Source organism: Panicum hallii, chromosome 6, assembly GCF_002211085.1.
Source record: "Panicum hallii strain FIL2 chromosome 6, PHallii_v3.1, whole genome shotgun sequence".
Taxonomy (NCBI): Eukaryota; Viridiplantae; Streptophyta; class Magnoliopsida; order Poales; family Poaceae; genus Panicum; species Panicum hallii.
Window position 1 is genome coordinate 2,824,508 of NC_038047.1, and position 27,461 is coordinate 2,851,968.

Consider the following 27,461-nt stretch of genomic DNA (forward strand, 5'->3'; position numbering starts at 1 on the left):
CTATCTAGTACGCCAACAGGATCGGATCGGAGCGAAGGGAATGATTGGACGGCGGCGGACAGGGCACGCGTGCGCGCCGGAGGGCTGGCCGTTGGACCTTGGACCAGCCAGTTGGCTGCCGCCGCCGCCCGGGCCGGTCGGCCTGATTGTTCTCTGCCAATGATCGGCGGGTGGATGGGCGCCCGCGCCGGCCGGAGCACGAGCTGCCACACGGCGTGCCACGCTGCCACGGCACCGCTCGTTCGTCACCGCTGGAGATGGGCTCCCAATTTCCCTGTCGATGGAAAGGGGGCCTCGATTCGTCTGGCGCGAGTTCGTTTTCCCTTTCTACAAAAAAGAAAAGAAAAGAAACGAACAGGCTCCCGTCACTTTTACCATGAGCAATAACGATCCAGTGAGCAAGGGGGGGCGGGAGTGGAGCGCCCTGTTCACGGCGAGCCTTTGCTCGTACCCTCTTGCCCTGCAAAAGCAGAGCACAAAGCGAACCGACCCGACCCAACCCCGCCATCACCGTCACCTAATGGCCTAAGCCTAAGGCACTCACCAACCAAGCACACCAAAAAATAAAATAAAATAAAATAAATTATTCTGTGGTTTGGAGACAAGAGGGGAGGAGGAGGATGCTTCATTTCATTTTTCGACAGGTTGAAATAATGCCAATGCCTCCCACCCGGCAAGCCGTCATGGCCCGGGCCCGCGCGGAGGCTACCGAGCCTACAACCGTCGTTCTCCCCCCCCGCCCACCCAAAACCATTGCGTGCGCGCTCACTCCGGCCGGTCGAAAGGCACGCGAGTGATAACGATGATGATGATCCACGTCCACCGTCCTGTCTCCTTCGTTGTTATATATATAATTAATTAAATTAGTCCCCATCGCTTCAAAGCGTTTTATTTTCGTATCATGCCCTCTCACTTTCGTGGATTTGCAGGCCAAGGATGATGAACATCCATGTTTGCTGATATATATTTTTTTTCCCAGGTGAATTCTTTTATATGAAGATTTTTTTTTTCTTTCAGGAACGGGAGAAAAGAAAAATGGAGTTGGACCAGAACCGTCTATCGTTGGTCGAGACGGGAACGGACAGAATTATGCGCCAAGAAAAAAGAAAGATAATGCAAACGTGCAGTGGTCTTTTTCTTCTTCTTTTTTTTTTTTTGCCATGGGCATGGATGATGGGTCTCTCTGTCTAGCACGCACTCTAGCGGTTGCGGAGACGTAAAGCGTGAAAGCATGGTCCCTCCCGGCCGAAAAGGGGAAGGAATATTTAGGTACACCAGCACTCACATTCGTCGCCTCGCCGGGGCAAGCAAACCCCTCGTTCCTATATACGAGCGCGCGACCAGTTGCTGCTGCTGCTGCTGCTGCTATCGATCCATAGGCTAATCAAGGCCAATTGAGTAGGTTGATTGAGCTTCGGATTGATTAGGCTAAAAGTTCCATGGTTAGATTACGGGCGGCCACGGATCGATCGTGGCGCTACTAGCTCTGTTTATAAATAATTTGGGACGGAGAGAGTATGGATATTTAGGTTAAGTCTATTACTATTATCATTTACTGTGTTGCGTATCGAAAACGAACGATGTGAGTAGCCTTTTTTTTTAATAGCACAAGCGCTTCATGCTTTTAGAAAAGAAGAAGAAGAAGACATGCTAGCTAAAGTAAAGTATGTCGATGTCCAAAACGTCACCCATTTGGTTGCGACCAAGGGGAGAGATTGATTAGGTCTAATGCGGGCACTAATCGGCACGTTGCGTTCTTCTTTAATCAGACTAGCTTTGGACCTTTGGTGAACTTGCTTGCGGCAGCCGCTTTAATCTTTGTCTGCGTCACCACCCGGGGCACATACATACCCATCGGTGGCGTTGGCAATGATGGTGCCGGGCGCCGGGGAGATGGAGCCAAAACGGCCGGGATTATGTTTATCTCCGGCGGCCCAGTTATAGTGGCGAGTCTGCGGCCTAAACAAAACCAACAAACAAATCCAGGTGATTGATCAGAGGCTCTGCAACTAACCAAACTGTAATGAAGTGTCATGCCCTGTGGGGTTCGAGGAGCACACAACACATGATTGATGTTTTTCCCACTCGGCCGCCGTCCCAAGCAAAGCAATCCTGAAATATAAGGTATTGAATGGTTCAAAATTTATACATAAATATAAGGCATCCTAGCGTATTTTGAAAACTAATTATTCCAAGCCGGATATAAAATTAGCAAATGGCAACCAAATAAAGCATCAAATAAGAGCTACATGCGTCATTTTCTCATCTCCTTATTGTGTCATGAAATATTAGAATGCCAAGTGTCGTTGGGATGGAAATTGTATCTATATATATTTTTTTTCTTTTTTTTTCTTGCGGTAAATATCTATATATATTTTCTGACAAGTTTTCTTCTTTTCCTGGCGAGGAATGAGCAGGCGACTCGACCTATCTGCCACGTGCCAACCCACACGCGTGGACGACGGTGCGTTCGAAGAGGAGATATGATGTGCGTGGTTACTCTCTCTTCTAAATTTCTAATGGCGCCGTATGTACCATACTTTTAGCTGTGCCGGCACGCACTGCACGTGCTAGGTTGCCGCTTACTACTACTTTTTTTCTTCATTGCAAATTAGAGAGAACCCTGAAAACGTACGTGCATTGTAGTGGTATTGGCAGTGCCGGCGCTGGTGAGCGCGCGAGGCGGACGCGACGGGAACAGCCACGGCAGCCGGGTACTCGCCTTGTTTGTGCGGCGGCCGGCCGGCGGGCTGGTGGTCTCGGCGGCTCCTGCCTGCGCCGCGGCGCGTCTGCGCAGGCCGCAGGTGGCAGCCATGGACGACGGGCTGAGACGGACGGACGGACGGGATGGACCAGCCCCTCCTCCGTCCTCCCGCCGCCCACCCGCCCTTGCTCGCCGCCAGGCACCTGCCGCCGCCCGGGCCGTGCCCATCCGGCGGCCGCGTCGTGAACCGGGTGGTTCACCACCAGCACCAGCAGCGATTTACTACTGCTGGTGCGGTACTGGCAGTAGCAGGCAAAGCGGCAGAGGGAGGGAGGCCTGCTCTGGCTCCGCTGCCGGTCAAGGGCTAGCTCGTGCGGCCAGCGGAGCAGCACGTGGGTGGGCGCCCGTGCCATCCAGGGGAGGTGGTGGTGGTGCGCGCGTACGTGGGCGGCACGTGAGCAGTGTCAGGCCCAGCCACTGGTCGGGGGCCACGGGTGCTAGCCGACGGCGACACGGCACGCAGCGGCGCGGATCGGCTGGGGTGCCCGCGACGTGGGACGGCGCCCCCCCGCCGGTGCACCACACGTGGCAGGTGGCCGCGGTCGAGCGAGCGATCCCCGTCACGGCCGGTGGCGTCCATCCTCTGCCCGCCCGCCCGCCGTTAAAGAAAAAGAACAACGGTCACGCGGGCGTGCTCGCTGGGCTCCCAAAACTGGGCCGTGAGGCTCGCGGTTTGGGCTTTCCGAATGCACAGAAGCGAGACCGGGCCCAGGCCTGCACCAAAGCGCATTCCCGTGGTGTGCCCGCCGAATCCACCACGTGGCAAATGCATGCGAACAAGGTGAAACGCATATGAACGCAGTACATGGAGTAATCTTACAAGGTAATTCCATTGTCCAGATTATTTTGATTTTACTAGATACCTAACTTTTACTTATACGCTTAGATATGCATCTAGAAAAGACAAAACATCTATAATTTGGCAGTAAATAAATGGCAGCTAAAGATCAGTGACAAGATAATAAGCATATGAACCCGAACGGTAAGAAGAGTCATAAGTTTGATAATAATAAATGACTGCTGCGAATGAAGCATATGATGTAGGGACTCACGACATAGGTTATCCGACCTGTCCACTGTAGCAAAGAAGATAGCAGCAATTGGAGAGTAAAATGATAAGAGTTCCCTGCCAAGCAAGTATTTGCTCCAGCCTCCTGCAAGCCTCTATATAATCATGGACAACCAAGCGTTGCATTGCAGCAGCCCCGGCAACCCCACATCATCCAAACGCAAGAGAGAGCAACAGCTAGGAACACACCCTCTCTCATGGCGCCTCTCAGCAGGGTCCTGCTCTTGGCGGCCATCGTGGTCGTCGTCGTAGCCATGGCGGCCTTGTCACCATCCCCTGTGCACGGACGTCATCATAATCAGCGTACGCACGTAGTGTTTGCTCGCATACGTACTCGACCCTAGCATCTTTTTTAACAGGTATTTTAGATGTTTACATCATCGGCCATTGGCAATTACCGTTAACTAACTTCACATTTGTGTAGCACCATGCGGCCATCTACCGGGATGCACTCCGGACCTGTGCCGGAAGATGTGCCAGTACTACTATGGGTATGCCAACCCTGCTGTAACCTGCGGGAACACGCCTCCAGGCACGACGCTGGACACCTGCTGCTGCATGAACAATTGATACTGCTCGAAAACTGGCTTGATTTTCAGTACCGACGCCGGCTCTAGCTAGCTGGGTGTGGAATAATGGTAGATCAATCGAAATGTTGTGTACCATAATACTTGAATAAAAAAAACATCTTTTTAACTTTTCCATTATCGATTATATCTTCTTTGCGTTGCTTCAGCTCAGAGCATGCTGTCAACTTCGCTTCCCATCTCGACCATGATCGTGCTCGTTGGGCTCCCAAAAGGGTTTGGGCTTTGGAATGCAGAAAACCAAAACTGGGCCTCCCCTCCCTCCCTCTCTCTCTCTCTGATCCACCAGACATGTTCATGAGTCTCAAAAAAGAGTAAAAAAAAAACAGACATGTTCATTAGTCGGCGAGGATCCGGCCTCGCGGCTACTGATTAAGTCATCATATCTTATGTATTCAAAAATAGATTTTTTCTCTTATTTAAAAAGCAGCAATTATATGGCGTCTATATATACAATTTGAAGATATGGGACCAAAATAGATGCTTTGTAAGTCTAGAGGCCACATGAACCCGAGTCCGGCGAGTCGGTTTGAAGTCGCCGCCGCCGCCGTCGGTCTTTCCTGCCACCCCTCTTTTCCTTTCTAAATGTGGAGGCCACATGAACCCCAGCGGCCCTCCTCCCGAACTCCGGCGGCAACCGTCGCGGAGGTAGAGGATGAACAACGACAGTGGGCCTACCTACATTGACCGCGGATCCCCTTCTGCGCATCGCACCCCGCGCGCTGCCGTGTCACACATCCTCCGCCCGCCGTGAAAGGAATGGTAACGCGGTCGTGTAAATAAAAGAATGGTCACGCTGGGCTCCCAAAACTGGACCGAGAGGCTCGCAGTTTGGGCTTTCCGAATGCGCAAAAGCGAGACTAGGCGCAAGGGCTCCACTTGATGGATGGATTTATTTCATCACCAAACTAATTTAGGCTGTGCTAGATTCTCGCGGCGGGCTTTGCCTATCTAACCCTCCACCACATGCAAATGCATATCAAACACATGTAAACACAGTACATACGTTGCACGAGAAAGATAAGGCTTCTGCTGGTAGCAAAGAAATGACTGCTACAAACGAAGCATATGATTTAGTGAACACATGTAAACACAGTACATACGTTGCACGAGAAATGACTGCTACAAACGAAGCATATGATTTAGTGACAGAAAGATAAGGCTTCTGCTGGTAGCAAAGAAGATAGCAGCAGTTGGAGAGTAAAATAATGGCGAGAGTTCCCTGCCATATTTGCTCCAGTAGAGAATCGTAACCGCAGTAGAGAATGCACTCTATCTCTTCCAAATTTATAAGTACGTACAGGCCGCCATCGAAGCGTAGCGTTGCAACCCCACATCCAAACACAAGATCGAGCTAGCAACAACTAGAAATAAACAGCCATGGCGGCGCTCCTTGGAAACGCGGATGCTAGGGCTCTGCTCTTGGCGGCCATCATGGTCATGGCCATGGTCTTGTCACCGGCCGATCCGGCGCAAGCACAAGGTTCTTTTCTTTTCACTTGTTTTTTTTTACACATCTCCCTCAACGTTACAAGGGTGATCGTGACATTTTACTTGGTATCGTGCAGATGTCAACTGTATTGACCTGCGTGGTAGCACATGCGATCAGCCGACGTGCACCAGGGCCTGTAAGGCGGCTTCGTACGTCGATCCTGTTGTAAAGTGCAAGTCTGCTCACATATGCTGCTGCTTTGTAAAATGCTGTGGGGGGAAACGGCTTGCCATGGATGCAGTGGAACCAGTTGACTGAAAGATGCATGCCATAATGATTTGAATAAAAAGTTGTTAATAATTACAGATCCCCTACTAACAATTCTCCTTCACTGATGTTTTTTTTTGTTCCATTATCTTAAAGAAAACCGATCATCCTCCATTGAGCATTTTGCATGCAGATATCCATCAGATAAGCCATCATGGCTGCTAATTAAGCCATCATATCTTATGTACTCGATAATAGATGTGTTCCTTAGAGCAACTTCAAGAGACTTTCTATATCTTTCCTATTGTTAGGAATAGAGATTTTGATGAAAAAATACCCTCCAACAACTTCTCTAAATGGTTATTTAAATGTAGCCATCCTCCATTCCGTATTTCTCGCTAGCCAAAAATAGATAATAAAAATAGCTTTCTAGAGTGTACACAGGATATAGAAATTGTAGAGTGAAAACATATAGATAACCATTTTTATGCAGAAGGCTCTCCAAATGTAATTTAGAGAGTGAAATTTAGAAAGACTCTTGTAGATACTCTTATATTATTTATTAAAAGGCAGCAATTAGATGGCATCTAAATATACATTTTCAAGATAAAGGACCGAAATAAATGCTTTCTAAACAAACTCTATCTAAACAGGTCTCAGCATATCGTCAGGAAGATACTACGGCCTCGATCGACTTCATATGACCAAATAAAGAATCTACCAGCGAGGATTCAGAGTTATGTTCGCAGCATGGCGCCATGGCCAGCATACATCTGAAACACAAGAGCAACGATAACAAACACCAGTCTCATGGCGGCGCTTGTCAGACACAAGGATAGATATATAGATGATGACGGCCATCCTAGCAGTGGCCATGCTCTCGTCACCCCATCTCGCGCAGGGATCGGAGACAAAGGTAACCTAGTGTGCACGCATACTTCTCTCTCTGTTTTTTTCCTAGTTATGCCGTTTCGACTTCGACGCCATGATCTCATCTTGATGGTTCATTTGCCGATTGCTGTTCTGCAGATAGCAATTGCTTCCCCCTCGCAGGAGGGGAAGCCGTGTGAAACTCAGGCGTGCAATCAGGTCTGCAAGGCGCAGGGGTACCCCAACCCTGACGTGCGCGCTGCGGGCATCCTCCGCCGGGCAAGGGCGGCGGCAATGGCGACTACTGCTGCTGCTACGCGCAGTAGTGCTGCCGGAAAATGCTGCGACCCTGACTGCGCCGACCATTGCTGGCTGCGAACTGTTCCATTCAAATGGCCCAATAATTTTGGATTTTAAAAAATGGCCTGTCATTTTATATTTTTGGTAGTACCAGTGTTGTACTCCTTAGTTTGCTTAACTAGCAAGGTACTCCGTGCATATAGCGCGGGTAGCTAGCTTTTTTCGTGCTAATGTTTGGGCTTCTTTTTACTTGAAAATAAATTATTCAAATAATTTTATTTTACTGTTCATGACAATAATTTTATCCATAATTATCATTTGTCACCTCTTCAGTGAAAATAAATTATTCAAATAATTTTGTTTTATTGTTCATGACAATAATTTTGTCCATAATTATCATTTGTCACCTCTTCCCTTTTTTTGATGTTGAAGTTTCTAGTAGAAGAATATGGTGGTTCATTATTTTGTTTCAAGATTTATCTACTAAACATAAAGGTATGAGTATAATATTTTATTTTAAAATTTATCTATTAACATATTCTGCATGGTCTCTCTATTTAATTAATATGATTCTAAATATTAATGAGAATTAAAATACACTTTTCATATCTTTTCTCGAATTTAGTTATTGATTAATTGGTTTTGACATGGGCTATTTATTTTGCTATTTTGGTTCCAATTTAATATAGGATACTACTAATCTTCCTATTATTTTAAATCTGAATTTAGCTTTCATCGTTTATCAATTGTAGTTATCATGTATTCTTAGATAGACTATTAGATTATCATACAAATTAATGGTGTAATTTTTTTATTATTATTGTGGCAACTATAACTCCTAATTTAAAATTTATTATTAATGAAATATATTATACATCAGTTCTTTACACAAGTAATTAGCTTCCCAATCTAGATAGAAATTCAAAAAATAGTTTTAGTTGTTTTAATTCCAAATGATAATCATTTATTAATTATATTTGTTAGAGGCCCTTTATTTAGCAATTTTGCTTCTCGGTTCGCATATAAACAAACTACTAATTTTTTATTTCAAATATAGATATTTATTTAATCGTATTCAACCTGAACTCTTTGTTCAACTAATATTTTCCTTTTTCTGATTCTAATTTTATTTATTTGTTAATCGATTCAACATTGATTCTTTGGATTTTCTCCGGACCACTGAAAATCATCATAAAATTCAGTGATACCTATTTAATCATACTTTTTACTGGGATTGTAATGAAATATTTCTAAACTTTGCTTGCATGTGAGATTACTATACTTTGTCCACTATAAAATCAGGAAAAGGAATGCAACAATTCACATTGAGGATCGGTATTCTTCTATGTTGCCACAACGCTATATTGTTTGATCATATATGATAATTTTATTTTTATATCGCAACTTGACCAATTGGCCGGATGAGTTTTGATCCCTATTGATTCAGCAAGAACTGTTTCTCTCCGTGTGTAGAAACTAAAACTTCCTTTGCCTGTCTGCACAGTAAGTCAATCCTACTCGCCAAAGCAAACCCTTTCATCTAGTCTCGCATCTCTCCTTGCTGCCCAATCTAAGTGACTTGCTACTCTACTTTAGTGCGCTCGCCAATATGGAAGAGCTCGAGCTCAACTATGCAGACCCACCAGGTATAACCATCTTGGTGCAGGGCTTGGAGGGGATGGGATATAGGAGAGCTGCAGAGGAGGGCACGGCTCTGGAGACAATGATAGACTTGCCATCTAGGACCAGGCTAACGACGAGTAATGTGGAGCATGGAGTAACGATAGGTGAATTTCTAATGAGTGATCAGCTCAAGTGATTTTTCGGATTTCTCGACATCCAAACAACTACTTGCTATTATCGACGGCGACAGTGGTGGAACTCACGCTGGGGTAGACGAACGCGACTCGGAGCCTTGAAGCTCATCCATAGGCTGCGACGGCGTGAGGCGAAGGCCGTGGGGCCGGCGTACCATGTCGCGGCTGCTCGCGGCGGCATGGGGCTGCGCCTCATCAACGGTATAGCTTGACGGAACTGGGTGGAGGTCGCAGGGTGCGAAGCTGGTCCGGCGTTGCCCGTGGTGGAGCCGCTCTCATCTACTAATCTACTTCCGTACCACGGATCCGCATGAGCCAGCGGCAAACTGTGGCCAAAGATGAGGACATCATGGTCAGCGCACAGATGCAATATGTACACAAAAGTAAAGTAAATTAAGAATATTTAAAAATATATTTGATTGCTCCATGGTTGTCTTCTATAGTTAAGAAATGATCTCTCTCTATGAATGGGGAGCTTCCGAAGTTTCTCTTCGAGAATTCTACGGCTGATCATCCGGCTGCGATACCTGACAACCTGAAGAAGTGGTTCATTACGGAGGATAATCCTGCAACATCGCCAAGCAAGGGCCTGGGGATGGACACAAAGATGCTTCTGCGTACTGGTTGAAAAGCTGGTGAAGTCTTCCAAGTAGCTGCCTGTCTACTGGAGTTAGCAGAGAGAGTAGCTTTTTTCCTTTTGTTTCTTTTAGCTGAATACCTGAGGTGTTCTGTCCGGTCCTTTGCTTGTGAGGTCTTTATTTGTTTCTTTTGTTTCTTTTTTTTGAACGGTCTTTTTGCAATGAAAAGACGGGGCTCGTCCCTAGAACTCTAAAAAAATAATCTTTCTCTGTTTCCTTTCCATACTATACCTTACCAATGTAGAATTGTAGAGTCCATGTAGAGTTCAAATTAATAAATATGTTTCTATTTTCATCCCACACCATATCTTGTAGATAATTTTGTTTTCTTTTAATTTCGAATTTATATATTTATTAGTTGTACTCGATATGGATTCTTTAGATTAGTTTGGACCGTTAGATGTTTATAAAATCCAACGGTGTATATTTTTCTCTTTTTTCAATTAATATGGTAATTTCTAAACTCTCTTGGTGAACATGGTGATTTAATGGAATCGCAAAATGAGTGTCTTCTGTTTTGTTGACGAGAGGATGAGCGAGCCTATATAAACAGGCCCGGCCCACTCGTCTATGTCGATGAAACTGGGCCAGAAAGCTTGCAGAGAAGGGACGTAACACCCCCCTAAGGGCCCAACAAGACAAACTGATTTTGCAGCCCACATACATATCCACTTCCGGCATCAAAAAGAAAACAAGTCTTTTTCCCCTTTTCTTTCTTTCTTCTAGAGACCATCGATGGCTCATGGGTACAGAACATGAGTCGATTCACCAAAGCAGAGTAGAGGAATCATCATGTCATCATATTAAGTATGTGTATACATAACCTTGACTGTTATTAATGGGTACATGGCAGAGACATCTCAATACATACAACCATTAGAATTTGGAAACAAGGTCGATGGTGGCCATGGAGGCAAGCCAGCCAGCAGGATGATTGATGAAGAAAGCAAATTAAGCAAAAGCACATGCGCGGCAAAAGGACGAGGAAGCAGCAAGAGGAAGACGACGACCACCACGACCACCAGGAGCACCTCGATCATCTCATCTCATCTCATCGATCGCAACGACCAGCAGCTTCAAATCTACTTGGTGAACTCGATGGCCCAGGCGTTGGCGTAGATGTAGGTGGCCTTGAACCCGGTGAACCCGGCGCCCTTGGCGAGCTCCTCGAATTCCCTCTCGTACCGCTCCTTGCCGCCGGGGTTGTGCGCGAGCATGATCATGTCGACGTGGAACACGCCCTGCGCCTTGGGGGTCGCCTCCGGGTTCACCGGCAGGATGCACTCGACGATGATCACCTTGCCGCCGGCGGGAAGCGCATCGTAGCAGTTCTTGAGGATGGCCGCGCAGTGGGCGTCGCTCCAGTCGTGGAGGATCCACTTCATGAGGATGGCGTCGCCGGCGGGCACGGCCTTGAACATGTCCCCGCCGACGTGCTGCACGCCGGGGAACGGCGGCGCCTCCGAGATCACGTGGGGCAGGTCGAAGTTGACGCCCCTGATCTGCGGGTGGTGGGAGGTGATGGCGTGCAGGGTGGCGCCGATGCCGCCGCCGACGTCCACCAGGGTGCCGACGCCCTCGAAGCCCGTGTAGAACTCGAGCAGCTTCTTGGTGATGATCACCGAGTGATTCTTCATGCCCTCGTTGAACACGCGGTTGAAGCGTGGGTCCGTGCCGTGGTACTCGAACGCCGTCATGCCGTACGCCTTGTTGAACGGGATGCCGCCCTCCAGCACGGCGTCCTTCAGGTAGTACCTGACACCAAGAATTTGGTTACAGATCAGTACAAAGTGATGCTGCAGAATAAGTAGACATTGATCAGGTGGTGTATACTACTGTCACCTAAACTGTCTGAAGCCACTCATCAGTATGAAACAGTATGAACATTTTAAATTGGTCAAAATTTGCCAAACAGAGAGTACTGCTCCTAATGCCTGTCCAAATTCCAGAAGGATCAGGGCAAGAATCTATCAGCATCAGCCAACATGCCAATTGCCAAATACTAGTCAGTGGCCGGCTGTCCATATGCTTATTTTCTACATCAAACAATTCGGCTGTCTGAACTCTGAAGATTCACCTGCAGTTGTTGTCCAGAACAGAGTGGCCATTTTCCAATCCTCGTGGTGGGATTGGGAGAATTTCTTGATCCATCTGAGCCATCGAATCCGGTGATCGACGGCCCTGGATCCAAATCTAGAAAGGGAGCTAGCTGTCTATGTTCCTTCTACAAGGTTCGCAAAAGTCTCACCCAATGGAGAGTGGAGACAACTTCGGTGCTTGCTTACTTTTCGTTCCTACTTTTTAATACTTTTCCAATTTTTTAAGAAAATATTTTTGTATCCATTTACTATTTAGAGAAACATTATGGATAACCTAACTACGTTTCAAGCTTGTACTACTACTTGTTGCAATTTACAACCACTCCACCATATTAAGTTTAGTGAAGAGAAAACAAAACAAAACAAAACAAAACTAATTGATCAGCTCAAAGCAAGCTCTTGCAGCAACAATTATTGATCGATCGAAGAGACTCACCAGCTCTCCATGAGCACCTTGTCCTGGTTCATGAGCGCGAGCGCGGCCATGGAGACGCCGTCCTCGTTGGGGGTGAGCCACTTGCACACGGGCGCGGCGGCGTACCGGCGCGAGTACTTGCCGTCCTTGCCCTCCTCCATCCGGCACCTGACGACGTCGTATGAGGCGAGCAGGCGCAGCATGCGGTCCACCATGGCCGCCGCGTCGGGGTTGGCGGGCGCCGCGGGCAGCCGCGCCACCACCTCCTCCGGCGCGAGCTCCGCCGCGGGGTCCTTCTGCAGGGCCTCCAGCAGGCCCAGCTCGATGGCGTTCTTGAGCGTCATCGGCAGGATGGAGGACGACGCCAGCTGCAGCGCGTACATGCACGCCTCCTCGTCCGCGACCGCGGCCACGTCGGCGGCGGTGGAGCCCATGGCTGGCTGGCTGCTGGGTCTAGCTGCCGGCGGCGAGGGGGGAGGAGGGGGGGCTTCTTGCCGGCGTTGAGCTGAGACCGATCGAGAGGCAAGTGGCGTGCGCTCAGTGCTGGGAAGGAGAGGCGGGAGGTGAGAGGGGTTATATGGGGTCGGAGGCTTCACCAACCACCTCACCAACTGCTGTTTTTTCCTCTCCCATTTTCACAGCTGAATTTTTTGTTGGAACGAAAAAGGTGAGCAAGCTTTTTTTTTCTTGATACTCAAAGGTGAGCTAGCTTGAAAGATGCATGGCACTGAGAATGAAAAAGCAGCTAGCTCACTAGCAACGCGTAATGATGCATGGATCGTGGTTAAGATAAGTTGGGCCCACCAATTTGTTGGTGTTGGTGGTGATGATTATGTTAATCTACATAGATTTAGGTTTATTGCGTGTGAGTCGTCAAGTGGGTAGAAGATTTGGAGCGAGGTCGACGTGCTCGGCCAACCACAGTTGAAGTGGTTGCGAGCCTGTGCATGGCTGACGTGTTGCGTGCAGTGAGAAAACTCGGTTCACTCGGCTACAAAGTCTGTGGTAGTGTGATGGATGACAGTGACGTGTACACTGGTCTTGAGTATGGACATGTGGTTGCCCTTTTCAAGACTGAAGAATATATAAAAAAGCTGACTGGTCGTGTGTTTTTCTAACCTTTGGTTGTGAAGATTTAGGTGGAAGTTATGCAGAATTTTATGTGGGAAAATGAGTTCGATTTGGTGGGCGGAAAGGTTGGAGCGACTGACATGAGCGCCGTGCATGCCTACACATGGAGCGAGTAGGTTGGTCCGGGATGGCGGCGGCAGGAGGATTAACCCAACCCCTATATCTAACTTGCCTCGCATGAGTTCTTAGACTCTAAATCTCAAACAAGAGATTTCACAAATATAAGAGAGAAAGCTATAAAAAAGAGAAGAAAGCTGGAAGACTAAATTTCAATCTTTTTTTCCCGCTTCAACCTTGCAATGTCTTCACCTAGCGTCAATCCATTACATCTCTTGTCTGCTTAGAAACTTGATATCCAAATTATCTATTGCTTACCCTTTTCAAATAAACCTCCCTCTAGCGCATGGGTACGAGGAGATATCGACATCATCTCAAGCGAGGGAAATCAATGCCGACGGCAGCATAATGCCAGGAAAAGAATCTCCTCGAACGGTTTCCCGTAGAATCCATGGATCTGCAAGTAGGATAGGACATCGACAAATCCTCCAAGGAGAAAAACGGCGCAAGAAGTAACTCCATTGCCGGCCGGCAGCATGAAGTCGGGCTGAGATTTCTCCCTGCGCTCCCTGGAGGCAATCCGCACATGCCTACGCTAGATGGTCGAACACAAAGAGACCGTTGCCTTGCACACCGCCGGACATACTCCTAAGCAGCACGCGCAGCAAGTGCCTCGATGCCGGCGGTCCGCCTCACGGCCGAAGCTTCGCGACCCACCAGCAAGTACTTGCCCAGGCCCCTTCTGGCGTCGCGTCGGCTCCCGGGCGAGACCGGATCCGGCCTCACCGGCCCAGGATCCAATGCCGCCTTGCCTGACTCATTGCGCCCGCGGGTGGGGGCGAGATCCAGAGCAGCACGGAGACGGCCACGAGGAAGAACCATGCGGGGACAAGTAGGCGAGCAGCGGCCAGAAGCGAGCCGCCGGATCGGAATCTCGACCGTCACCAACACCGGAGAAGAAGCACTGCTGGGAGGAGAAAGGAGGTCTCGCCACCGCCTTCTTTGCAACCGAGCAGGATTCCGCCGGGTTCCTCGGGTGATGGCGAGGGGAGGGATGGGGGGAGCAGGGGCTCGCAGCGGTGGCGGCTTGGGCGCCGCCCGAGTTGCTGTGAGGAGCGACTCGGGGGCCTTCATCATTTCGTTGGGGTTATTGCATTTTTGGATTTTCTATATTTACTCAGTTACTCCTCCTAATTCGCTTTTAGTACCCAATTACGCCTCCTTCGCTTTTAGTGAGCGTAGTTTAACCATGTAAAACCATGAACAATTGATTTGCTAGAATTATCTTTATCTTATATATCTATATCTATATCTATATCTATATCTATATTTATCTATATCTCTATCTCTATCTCTATATTTTTACCTTTACTTCTTTATGTATATCTAAGCTACTTAAAATGTTCGACGTTTCTTATCCTGACTCCGCTTCCTCGCTCTCGTATCACTCAGCTCCCCATAAAAGTTTGGCATCGACAAGTAGGCTCCAGCGTTAACTCCGCTGGCTTCCTCCCCCATCTCCGAAGCTTTTCTTCATCCCTCCAGCCTCGTCACTCTCCTTTCCAGATCACCATCCGGCGCTCGTGAAGGGCATCTCAGATGATGGACATTCCCGAGCACGTGAGTCGCGACTCACGTCTCGTCCCATCACTCAACCTCGCGGTGGTGCACAAACGTGAATCAACAACCATGCAAAAAGAAGAAAGTGGTATGTGAAATGAAGAAAGTGAGGGAGGTAGCGATTGGATCAAGCTCTTGCTCAAAAAAAAAGAAGTCCCCGTCAGCCAAATTTAGCTCCTCTCTCACCAATTGCCAATGGAAAGTGGTTTTTTCTTAAATCAGCTGACACAATGGCACCCTCTTCTTCGATTAATTTGCAGAGTTCACTTTGAGTGAGCTCTTGAAGCTCACACATAGATATCTCTCTATTTCTATTAAAAAGCTATAAAATTTAAGGATTTTCCTTTTTGCTTATAGTGCGCATTCCAACTATATATAGTTTATAGTGATAAAACACACATAGTAGCTATGAGTCCTAAGGGTGCAAATTAGTGTCCTAAGGGTCACAATCTACTATCTTTAGTTTATTTAATTGAACTAGTTTTTTAAACCCATGTATTTAAAAATTAGTTGAATTAACTGAACTAAAGACAGTCAATGTTGCTCATAGGACCAGCAATTTGCACCCCCTATGATCTCTCTTGCCAACACTTAAATTTTTTTTTGCCTTCTCATCTTCACCGATTTCTTGTCGTCCATCAGCGAGATCCGATGTGTCTTCTCCATCTCCAACGGATTTCGACAAAGGCATATTGTTCGGGCTAGTGTTAGAGTTTAGGATTTTGTGGTTTCCTACGGCCGAGCGTGGGCGCGAAGGCAGCCGCAAGAGGGCACGAAGGTGCGGCGCGCTGGCAAGGAGCTGCGTGGCCGGCAGCCGAGGATGCGGGGCCGGCAGCTGCAGCGGCCACGGGCGAAGGCCGCTGGGGCGAGGAGGGCGGCGGCGGGGCTCCACGTCGCCCATTCCCACAGGCCCTGTGGTGGCCACGTGGCGGCGTGGGTGTCACCCGGACACAAGGAGTGCAGACTGCGGAGCCCTGCTGCGGGGTGAGAAGGCCGTGTGCGGCCATGCGCGGCGGTGGCCGGCAGTGGCCGACTAGGCCCCGCGGTGGTGGCGGCCGACGGCCGGCGACAAGACCATGCTGCACGGTCAGCGCGGGCCGACGAGATGGAGTAGCGACGGGCATGTGCTTCACGGAGTTGCTGCATGGTGCGAGGAGGCGGCGGTGGCCGTGGTTGCTCAAAAGGCTCCTAGACAGTGAGCGTAGCAGAGGTGGAGGTACGGCAGCAGCATGGTGCACGGAGGCGCGGCGGTGGCGCCGCCCTGGTTGGGCTGTTGTGGCTGTGGTCCGGGAGTGCCAAGCAGTGAGCGTGTTGCGAGAGGTTGATGCTCCGGACGAAAGCCCTTGCCGGCTTTCTTGTTGGCATAGATGACAGCGGCGCCCGTGGGCGTCGTTTTCCCGTTGGGGGCATCATCTTGGAGCTATCACCTTGTTGCACGGGGCTCTTTGGGTGAAAACCCTGTCTAGATCTTGGGCGAGCGATGGCGGCGCCTTGGCGTCGTGTCCTCCTTGGAGGTGTCGTATCTTAAGACCCATCTAGACTTGAGGCATTTCTGGTCCATTGGTCATGGGCGGCAGCAGAAGGGGTTGGCAACTCCACCGCGTGGCAAATTGAATGGGTGTTGCCGAGCCCTCGTGGTTGCCTTCGCAGCTATGGTGGTGGCCGAAGGTTGTCGCATGTTCATCAGTTGTGGCTGCTTGCAGCGGACCGCGGCGGCTGGCGTTGCTTGGCAACTATCAGTGCGGTGTGGGACGGCTTCAAAGGATGGCGCTTGCGGCACCGATATCTTGGGACGACTTGGCTTGCAACAGACCATGGTGCTTGGCTGGGCTATCCGATGCGGTACATCGTCGGAAGATGGCGCAAGCGACTTCTTCGGCTTGCTGGCACGCCGCCGGAGGTTATGTTCGCGAGTGAAGCAATGAGGTGAGGTCGGCCTATGGTGGCGGCTAGGCATTGAGATCGGGGCACGTAGGGCAACATTGCTCACCACCCTGACGACGATAAAAGAAACGGAACCGTGGCGTGGAGTAACGTGGTAGGCGTGGTGAGGCCCCCGTGCATGGTGATTTTTCGAGGCGACGAGAATGAGGTCCAACGGTGGATGTGGCGAGGCCCCTGCGCGTTGTGTTATCGTGGTGGCGACTACGAGGCAGCCTATGAGAGGTTTGGTTTCGGTGGTATCACTTCGTCAGGTGGAGGTTGGTGTTGCAGCGGCAATGGCGGCGGAGGGTCCCGCATGGAGGTGGTCTTCCCGGTGTGGTGTCATCTGCATCTTTCGATTTCCTATCGACGCAGGATCACGCCTGGAGGTTCTCGGCGATTACATGAGTGTGGATGTTTGCGGAGTTTTTCTGACCGGCCAAAGTTGTCTCGTGGAGACGAGTTGTGCGGCTTGCGTCGATGTCCCAATCCAACCGGTCTGAGTTGTTGAGTAGTGTTGAGTTCGGCGCGTGTTGATACTCCAATCCAACCCGCTGGTGTGGTTTTTGTGATTTTTTTCTTTTGTTGTCTGGTTATGGCCTCCCAGGGATATAACCTTGTATTTCTCTGCTATATCAATAGAAACGCACTCGTTGAGTGTTGTTCATTGAAAAAAACGCTCAAGATCCGGCGCCTGTTCTTTCATTGTTACATGTGGTTCCACCAACATATATAACTTAGACCTTTCTCAATTTCACTCCTCATGAACCAGGGAACTTAATGACTTTCCTTTTATTTTTACAGTGCGCTTTAGTAACAAAAAGATATATTTGTTAAGGATTATACTACCCGATTTTACGGAAGAGATATTATGAGAGCTCAACTGCTCCTTGTCGAGTTTGGGCTGTCTAGTTTTGAAATATTTTTAAGTTTGAGAGATGCTTGTTAGGATTGATCTCATCCGATACGGTCCAACGACCGTGTCGGACTCCTTGATCGTGCTTTGATTGGAAGCACCGAACCCAACACGGTTGGTGGGCCCCTGTCGCGTAGCGTCGTAAAAAGAAAAGGTAGGCTAGGGACACACTGCCCAAGGTTCACCCGAACACACTGAAACCCTAATGACCCGATTTGAGCGGCGCTGTGGCGATGGGAAGTCTGCCCCCTGGGCTACGCCACCGTCTTCCTCAACCTCACTGCCCGCACTGCATCCCTACTCCAACTCCAACGCCTCTTCGACCAAGCCCGACAGTCGATCCCTCTCTCCCTCCCTCCCTCCCTCCCTCTGTTCATGTTCTCTCAGATATAAACCATACATGTTGTTAATCTCATGTTAATGTATAGCACCCACTCGATCTACTGTTAGAGATCCGTTTTAATTCTATCAATGCTGCCTCACTGCCGACCTGCTCAGGGCCCACCGGCGCCTCCCTAGTCCCTCTCACTCTGGTGGTAGGTAGGCTACCCGAGTACCCGTGCGGAAGAACTTTTTTTGTGCTGCACCAGTAGTGCTGACAAGAATGATTGCCACGCACGTCAGTTCCTCACCTAACGCCATCCACCAAGCCAGCAACTATTTTATTTTTGAAAGAACCAGCAACTAATTTTCTTATCGCAGGTATATAACTCATCATCCACTCTCGGTCTCGGGGATGAAATCTTTGCTCCACTGGTGTTGAGACACCACTGGTGTGGTACTACAGCGACTGGATGATGCACAGGCTGAAGGTTGGTTCATCAGCGGTGTTTTTCCTAACGGCAACTGACAGCGTCTCTACCTGCTAGTCCAGTACTCCACCACCAACATGGGATGTGAACGGCTCAGCACGCATGATATAAACAGAGGGTACGTACGTGTATACTCGTACTTGTACTCCCGTTCCAAATTATAGATTATTTTGGTATTTTTAGGTATATTATTTTTCTATATATCTAGACATAGTGTATATCTATATATACATAGAAAAAGTTATGCATTTAGAAATGCTAAAACGATTTATAATTTGGAACGAAAGGAATATATATATACATATAAGTGGTGACATCACACCAGCCGGAAAACTAGGTTAATGAGTTGTTGCTAGTGTTGCGCTCACATTCCTATTAACAGAACAATATCAGATGTATATATATACAGGTATATGCACACTCATCTCTAATGATGAAAGTATAGACATCGTCGTGCCACAGTGAGCACTTCCGAGAGACTGGACCGACGTATCTTGATATTGTCGCAGGCACCACGATGAAATGAATAGCATACGCACATACTACCAGAGTGTTGGAATCTGCAGAATGAGAAAGTGAGCGCTGACTATTGGGCATATATAGTCCAAGCGACGAGTAAACACCTTATTTCTTGGCGAGGAGCAACCAACCAAATTACCAAAGTGAAAACGATTAACTAACAACTTCCTCAAAAAAAAGGAATCATATGACGATCGAGACATTGGCTGATTTCTGTGGCTTTCTATGCGTAACAGCCCTCCTTATTTACACTTCACCTCGTCGCAGCTGTTGAAAGAACACGGTCGAGTACCTATCAAGACCACGCTTCTAGAAGAAGCAAGCAAGCAACTGCAGCAAGCTTTAGAAAGCTCTTGCGCGATCCATCCATCTGCGACGCAAGCATGACGTGTGGCAGACATGGGGTTTGGTATACCCTGATCGAAAAAGGTCTCAGCGCCCAGAAAATATATGCATATGCATGTACCAAAAAGCACATCTTCCTTCGCGTTAGTTTTGCTTCGATCCCAAGTCGTCGGCGGCGTCGTTCCTGGTGATGTGTTGGATGGCACGATCCAAGACGTAGATGGCGTTGGCTGGAGCTCCAGTTCAGCCGTCGTCGTCGGCGACGTCGATCTCGGTGTTCGTTGCTGCTTGCTGCGTGCAGGTCGCCTGTCGCCAGTGGTGACCCCTCACACTTCACTAGCTAGCTCCTTTATTTCATCCTATGCGTGGATTCATATGATTCCCCTGCCCCTGCAGCTGTGGATGTGCAGTTACCATTCAGAGAACGAAGGACTACTACGTAGTGAGAGATGTTACGAGTTGCTATCATACCGTCCGTAAGCATTGGGACATCCAGCAGGGCCCCTCTCTGTTTCCGTTGCGTGTCCAAGCTAATAAAAAAGGGCCCTTTTTTTGGATCAAAGTACGTAGCGGAACTACAGGCACGCGTGTTAGCTTTTCGTGCATGCAGATTAGGTTTTCCTTTGTCAGATTCTTCCCTGTCCAATTCTTTTGACTGTTTTTATTGCAAATTTCTTACATTGCTGCGCCAGGTCCACATTGAGCATTAGTTTTGTTATGAGAATGCAACCAGCTTGACAACGGTAATTTGAATCTTAGTTGTGTTCAATTTGTTCGTTTAGGTCCAATTCTAACAGAATGAGAACGCTATGTAGCTCCTTCCAAACTCTAAAACTGCTGCATATCCCTCCTGTTACTACTAGCTGGTTGCTGCGGCAAGGTTAGAGAGTACTTTTTTAACATTGAACCTTGCAAAGATCGATCACTAAGGCTATTTTCCTCGATGCATTATCAATGAAGATGTTATATCAAATACTAGAAAATATCAAGAGAAAATTATTTTTTAAAATATATGATTTGGTATCGTTTCACTTTCACAGCTAATATCCTTTGAATTTCGGTGGACCGTTCGTACCCGGTATAGTTAAAATCCTCGATCCGCCACTGATTTTCCGTGTCTAATTAAAAGAGAAACTAGAGTGAGTTCACTAATTTCTTACGTGTAGTAAAAAGGTAAAAGATATCTGGGTGGAAAACCACAAATTAAACAGTGTGTTGGTCCATTTCAATAACAACTGGAGGAGCTTGAGAAATTTTCTAGCTGTTTAGGTGTGAAGAAGTACATGGAACTTAATGGCATATTTACGTCATAAGTTAGCCACCTTAGTCAATGATGGTACTTTTTTCGCATGAATATTTTTTTCTTGGACATCTCCATTGCATAACTAACGATATCCTGTTGGGCCATTTCCTTCACCGTACCTTTCAGTTGCCGTAGTGTAAGGTCGCTCTATGAAGTCAGATTTGAAAAGGGGAAGTGCGAGCAGGTGCACCTAGAAAAATTGCATTCTTTTAATTCAACTACTACCGCTCTCATGACAGAGACAAAACAAATAAAAGGAAAAAAGACTCGACATTTTTCCGGCCCTAGCATAGATGATCACTTCAGTACAGTCAGTGAAGCAGACTTCTTTTGGTGACTATATACGGCCTTACATTACATATGCATTATTTAAATGGTTAGTTCGTTCAAAAAAGATATTCAACTAATCAACTGGTTTGGTTGCCTGATCCATTCCTGCCTTTTTGACAGGTTACCTGCTCCAACAGATTGCATATATAGCAGCTGTGAATCTGATAGGCAACCTTGTGTTACTTATTGCCTCATAACAGCCAGCTACTTTCACGAACCGAGTAACTAGCTATAGTGCTTATCTGTGAGAATTTCTTATCTAATTAAGTGTTTCTTACGGCAGAAGAATCATCATAAATGTTCAGTTCTAACATATACTTATGTAAGCTAAATATAGAGGTGTCTCCAGCGATTTCAGATGATCTAAGCTTACGAGAACCGTGTGCATTTTCAATATGGTGAAGTTGTAGCGTTGGATTTCAAAGTTTGTACTAGCTAGTAAAGGCAATCTAATTTGTTTCGCAAAAAGAAAGAATTTAGTTTAGAAATGGTCCACCAGTGTCGTCGTCCTGGGATCCGTAGAAAAAATTTCATACAAGAAAACGCTCCACGAACCATCACTTGTTACAAGAAGAATATACTCCTTGAATCCAGGAGCGAAGCTAGAGCTGGATCGAGGAGGGAGCACCGTCCATGGCACTGTTGCTAGCCCTCTTATTCATTTTGGTGTGATTGCACGGGCACCCACTAATGTCGATATAGCTCTGCCCCTGCTTGCATCTGGCTCCTCCATTTCTTCCCGTTACTGACGTCGTTTCAGATACAACATATGTAGAAGTAAAATGATCTCATAGCTAGATTGAGTAAAACCTAAAATAATAGCTACATGTCCCTAGTAATTAACTACATGTCCGTCAACACTGCTTTGTGCGTTGATGTTAGATTTCTCTAACCGAAGAAGAAGAAGAAGAAGAAGACGACGACGACGACGACGACAATGTGACCTTCGCTGTCGTCGAGTCTCAAATCATGGGGTGGCGAGTAAAAGGTCGGAGCAACGTCTTCTTCAGGGGGGTTGGTGAGATGCGTAGTAGTAGGTAGGTGAACCTAAGATGTCAAAGGTACTCCAAGACTATACTGAACGAACAGGTAAACCGAAAGTCGCTGTGGCTGGTATGGTACAACCGATGGAATGCACTTGATCCTCTTTGATGTGCAGCTACTTGTCTGTGTGCAAGCATGTTGATTCCCTTGCTGACAGCTCTGGCTTGACTCTGGGTGCAAATCCGCTACATGTTCTGTGCCCATTGGTCACTTCATCACTTCATCAGATGATAGGCATTAGCATAGCAACACTTTTTTTGTTTTTTTTTGAAAGGTTAGCATAGCGACTCGAGGCAACAAAGAAGACAAAAAAAAAAGGTTTTCTGCTCTAGCCAAAGGTTGCAGGGTTGCCGGAAAACCTCGCTCGCCACATGATGCTTAGGACGAGCGGCCCAGCGGCGGAGGGGACTGGCCGGTCAAACCGAAATTAAATGGGCCAACGGCGGCCCCATGGACTTGGTGCTGCAACGGCGGCCCACGCCTACCCAGGAACGGAAAGGTCCTCGCGCATGTTTGGGTCTCCACGGGCGCACTGCGCTGGGCCTTGTTCACACGTCCCACTTTTGGTCGGGCCATGTGGGAATGCGTTGATTTTTCTTTTTTTGAAAGTTCGCTGCTTGCAAACAGGTTTGGCGAAGCATTCTCCTTACCTTTTGCTTCTCGAGTTTCACGTACACTCACGGTGACAAACTGTGCCCTCGAGAACCTACACCACATCTGATCGGACGGCATGATCCCACATCATTGGATGTTTGCAAAATCATTTTTTTGGTAAAACTGGACGTGAGCCGTTCTGTCCTTTCGGTGTCTCTGCCTGCTCCAAAATGTAATAGATACTTGTTTTGTCATAATTTAAACTCTTTTTTACTTTGATTATATTTATAGAAACATGTCTTGATCGTGCACCAACACGTGCAGCATGAAACTAGCTTCACTAATATAAATTCCATCATAAAATATGTCTTGATGATGACACCGTGTTTATATATATATATACATACATATTATAAAAAACTAGTTGAAATTATTAACTAAATTTGACGTATAGCAAAATTGAAATATTTTACGTTCCGTAACGGAGACAATACATCTTAGTAGGCGCACGTTTGCAGCGCAGTCCCTTTACGACTAGCACGCGATGGAGGATGTTTCCTGATGAGCGTACAGGAGGCCGGAAGGGCAGCAGATCGAGCCGAGCTGACCTCAACCACAAACCAAAAAAGCGTCCCTCCTGCTGCTGACTTGTCTCTTCCAGTCTTCCTCCACTTGGAGTACCCCCCAACACCACAAGATCTAACAACAGTCGTGAACGCACGCTAACCACAAGATCCTACGCAGTTTTGAGAGAAACAGTGGCAGTTCCTTTTGGCTATTACAGTACCAATCAATTTTCCCACAGTGCACTCATCCTGGGCATGCATGCATGATGCATCAAAAAACCGTCCGATCTTTCTTTCAAAAACCAAGTGCAAACAAAATTTGTTCTCGAACATCCGTCAAGCATTTCTATCCCAGAGTATAGTTACCTAGTTTTGATTAAGCCAAAGCATTTTTTATCTTTTAACTACCAACATCTCTAAAATAATTTTATTTAAATAAAAAAAATACAAAGATGCTAATTAGCACAACATGAACATAGTTATTTAAAGGAAATATGTTAGCAAATCCCACCGTAAAGTGTCGACGCCTTTCGAACGGATTCCAGATTCTTCCTCTACCGCCTTTATCCCCCCCTCATGCAGGCTGCAGCCGTGCTATTCTTCTGGCGGTGCTCGTACTACTCATCCTGCCTGCGCTGTCAAGGAGACCGCTGCGTCGCTCGAACCACACAGCCGCATGGCTGTCTCGGTGCCCACGAGCCTCCTTCGCTAGTCGCTCGTCGGGTCGTCCCTACGCAGACACAAATGAAGTCTACATGTGCTCATGATCAATGTAGATTTGTATTGGAATTGTAGGCCATTTTGTGTCATGAGGATGCCTGAACTTTTTACCGTGGAGCCAATGAAACAAATCCATGGGCCATAATAAAAATCCATGCATGCATACACTTGACTGCTAGCTTCCTTTCCTGACAAATGCATGCAAGCATGCATACAATCTTTCCTTTTTTTTTAACATGTCAACAAAATCTCAATGAACGCTTGCTTGCTTCTCTCTGGCTTCTTTCTTTTTCGTCACGCATAAACTCCGGCATGCAATCTGCTGTTATTTCTAACTTCACTTTGATCCAGCTAGTTTTTGTTACTGTAAACTGAATTAAACTCGAAATTCAGCCAAATAAATCACTTGATCACGTTATCAGCCTGTCAGGTCATGTTTAAGCCATTAAAGTTATCAAATTTTGCTATCAACAACTAATATTACTAACTAATCCAAAAAAAAATAAAGGCAACTAGTCCAATATGCTGCCGTTTTCTTTCATGCATAATGATCTCCATTGTCCATGCAACAACATGGATGATTGCATTTGATAGCTGTGGCTTCTTCTTCTTCTCAAACAGACAAGCAAGGTGACTCCATGTCTTCATGAGATGGGTTTAATTTAGTTGTTTTTTCTCCAATAATCTTCCTTATAGGTGTTCTGCGATTGTAAATTTTTCTCTCCTGTCCCGCTGATCAGGATAGCATGCACTCAATCATAGTACATTATAAAATCAAATCAAAATACATTCCACTTACTTATATTTTCTAAATCTAGGGTCTCATTTTGTGTATCGCACCGGGCCTCAAAATCTTAGGTACGGCCCTGTGGAAAACATACGAGTATGTGGATGACCTTGAAACATGAAGTGGGATACATAGGAGATGGATTGCGCAGGAAGTAAGAGAGGAGATGAAGAAGTGGACCAAGGAAAAAGGTAGCTCATCTATTATTTTTTTAGAATGTGCCTTTGCATGTATTTCATTAAGAGCGAAGCAAGGAACGTTACAACTCCGTATCCAGTGTAGTGGACTATGCGGAACAGACCCCTAAGAAATTTGAAACTTAATTTCATGTGCACAATTTGCGACCTAAGATCCTGCCACGGAAAGAGAGACATGGTAACAAAGAAACCGGCCGCCGCCCAAAGACAACTTTAACACAAAATTGATTCAGCCAGAACCCAGGGCATTGACGCCTTCCTATCAAACACTCGGCCATTGCATTCCTTCCGAATCAACCAGGCCGCGAGCAAAACAAAAGTATCAAAAGCTTTTCTGTTGTCCTTTAGTAGACATTTACGAGACGTAGTCCACCAAGTGACAAACCTATGCCCTCCCGCAACCAGAGTCATGCAAAAGTCGTAGCCAAACCTCTCTGCTGTCAGAGCACGACGAGAAGAGGTGATCAGTAGTCTCGGATTCCTAATCGCACAAAGTACACTTATCGTCCTCCTGTAGATTGTGCTTGAAACGCCGGTGAGCAGTCTAATAGCGGTTGTGGAGAAGAAGCCAACCAAAGAATTTGCATTTCGGTGGAGCTCTAGTTTTCATGAGAGCTTTTGCTCCATGAAGTGTTGTCTGCCCAACGAAGAAGGCCTTGTAAGCAGACGATGCCGAGCACTGCTGGTCACCGCCACATCAACCTGTCTTCATCGGCCGTGAGATGGTGGTGCTGAACTAGCTCCCAAATGGACACATATTCCAAAATAACCTGCACCGTGAGTACCCTCCGAATGTCACTAGTCCAGGAGTTGTTGTGCAGTGCCTCCGCCACTATTCTTATTATTCCGATTTTGTCAGGAACAACATTAAAGAGGCATAGGGCGATCAGCTCAAGGGAGGACCCGTTCAGCCAAATTATCTGTCCTGAAGAGAGCTCTTCTCCCATCTCCCACCTGCACTGTGACGGAAGCGTGAAACATAGCAGGGCAAAGCTCATCAGATGGTCCAGGTAAATCTTCCATTATTACATCAAAAATAGTTATAGTGAAGATTAATATGCTCTCCAAACAAATGACACCTCGTGGACTAGTGCCTGGTGAAACTAGACTAGACAGCAAGTTTGTTTGGAGAGCAAATGACACATTAATTACTACCGCTTCTCATCCAGCGAATCTTCCAGGTATGGATGCGGACTTGATGATATTTCTGAAGGAGAACAAATACAAATAGATCTTAGATCGAGCCCTTAAAAAGTTTTGAAGATTACGAAGTATAAAGGTTGTGTGACCCTCAAGTAAATGTTTGATATAGAACACTTAACTTGTGCTAAGAATCAAGAAGGCTAATGTCAGTGAGGTAATAATTTGGTTCTTGATATGATGTCAGTTGGAACGTACTCCCTCCGTTTCAAATTATAAATTATTTTAACATTTATAGATGCATAGTTTTTTTATATACACCTAGATATACACTATCTCTAGATACATAGAAAAAATTATGCATATAAAAATATCAAAACGATCTATAATTTAGAACGGATGGAGTAATATGTTAGTTTGCCTGGTAGCTTTTGTTGCTGTGATATTCTAGCGACTTCGTCTGCCAGTGAGGCTAATGTATGTCTTGGCTTCGGCCATAAGAAGACGGGGTTCACCCCCACTATTCTAAAAAATATTCATAACTAATCTACAAACCGTATGCATCATGCAGAGGAAACAGAAAGATATATAGGGCCGAGCCTCGTAGCAGCCTTAATTAGCTTAGTAAACTATTCAGCAATCTAAAACTTTTAGCCAACCATAGCTTCAATACCTCCCAAGCGCGTGATCTTAAAAATGCTGTAGCGGCAACCCTTTCCTGCGCTGCACCTTTACAATTCCTTAACCACACGTCTATTTCACCCAATTTTATCTAGAGGGTGAGAAGGAGGTGCCGTTCGAGGTGTATTTTTTTCTCTCTCAAAAAACAGCTATTGCACAACAGCTTTTAGAACTATCACATGATTCACCGGAGAAAAGGAATTCTCACGTGAGAAATTTAGCAGTTATGTCATGAAAAGTATCTTTTTAGTATTTTTATTTAACTTATTTATAAGAAACAAGTAAAGCAAACTAGATCTATGCGGGCAATAAATCTAGTTTTTGGAAATAATTTTCTATATCCGTCCTAGGTCAAACTTTCCAACTTTTACCATAAGCATCTAAAATCTTGTATCAACTGAGATTGTTATCACTAGATTTAATTTAAAAGATACTTGTTGAATGGAGAACGCTCTATATTACTTGTCAAAGTGTGGACCGTTAGATGTCCAAATGGACCTATAGGTCATAGGTGTGAT

At 46.8% G+C, this 27,461-nt stretch overlaps 1 protein-coding gene, 1 long non-coding RNA gene and 1 pseudogene across 2 annotated transcripts; 2 read left to right on the forward strand and 1 right to left on the reverse strand.

Moving 5' to 3' along the window:
- The first annotated feature begins 4,030 nt into the window (after positions 1 to 4,030).
- LOC112896865 lies at positions 4,031 to 4,425 on the forward strand (annotated as a pseudogene).
- Positions 4,426 to 10,523: 6,098 nt separating this feature from the next.
- LOC112897072 (caffeic acid 3-O-methyltransferase) lies at positions 10,524 to 12,816 on the reverse strand. The gene is made up of 2 exons (XM_025965265.1): positions 12,280 to 12,816; positions 10,524 to 11,499 (listed from the first exon to the last, which is right to left on the reverse strand). Exons 1-2 carry the CDS (start codon positions 12,690 to 12,692, stop codon positions 10,827 to 10,829), a joined length of 1,086 nt encoding a protein of 361 aa, XP_025821050.1. The 5' UTR covers positions 12,693 to 12,816; the 3' UTR covers positions 10,524 to 10,826.
- Positions 12,817 to 25,852: 13,036 nt separating this feature from the next.
- Positions 25,853 to 26,404, forward strand: LOC112896563. The gene is made up of 3 exons (XR_003229502.1): positions 25,853 to 25,899; positions 25,982 to 26,132; positions 26,304 to 26,404. It is a non-coding gene; the product is annotated as an uncharacterized LOC112896563 (long non-coding RNA).
- Positions 26,405 to 27,461: the final 1,057 nt, after the last annotated feature.

Bases quoted from the DNA above. Each gene is read 5' to 3' on its own strand.
- LOC112897072 (XM_025965265.1), bottom strand. From the start codon at position 12,692: ATGGGCTCCACCGCCGCCGACGTGGCCGCGGTCGCGGACGAGGAGGCG. The intron at 11,500-12,279 runs GTGAGTCTCTTC...TCTTGGTGTCAG, and splicing joins AAGGTGCTCATGGAGAGCTG to GTACTACCTGAAGGACGCCG.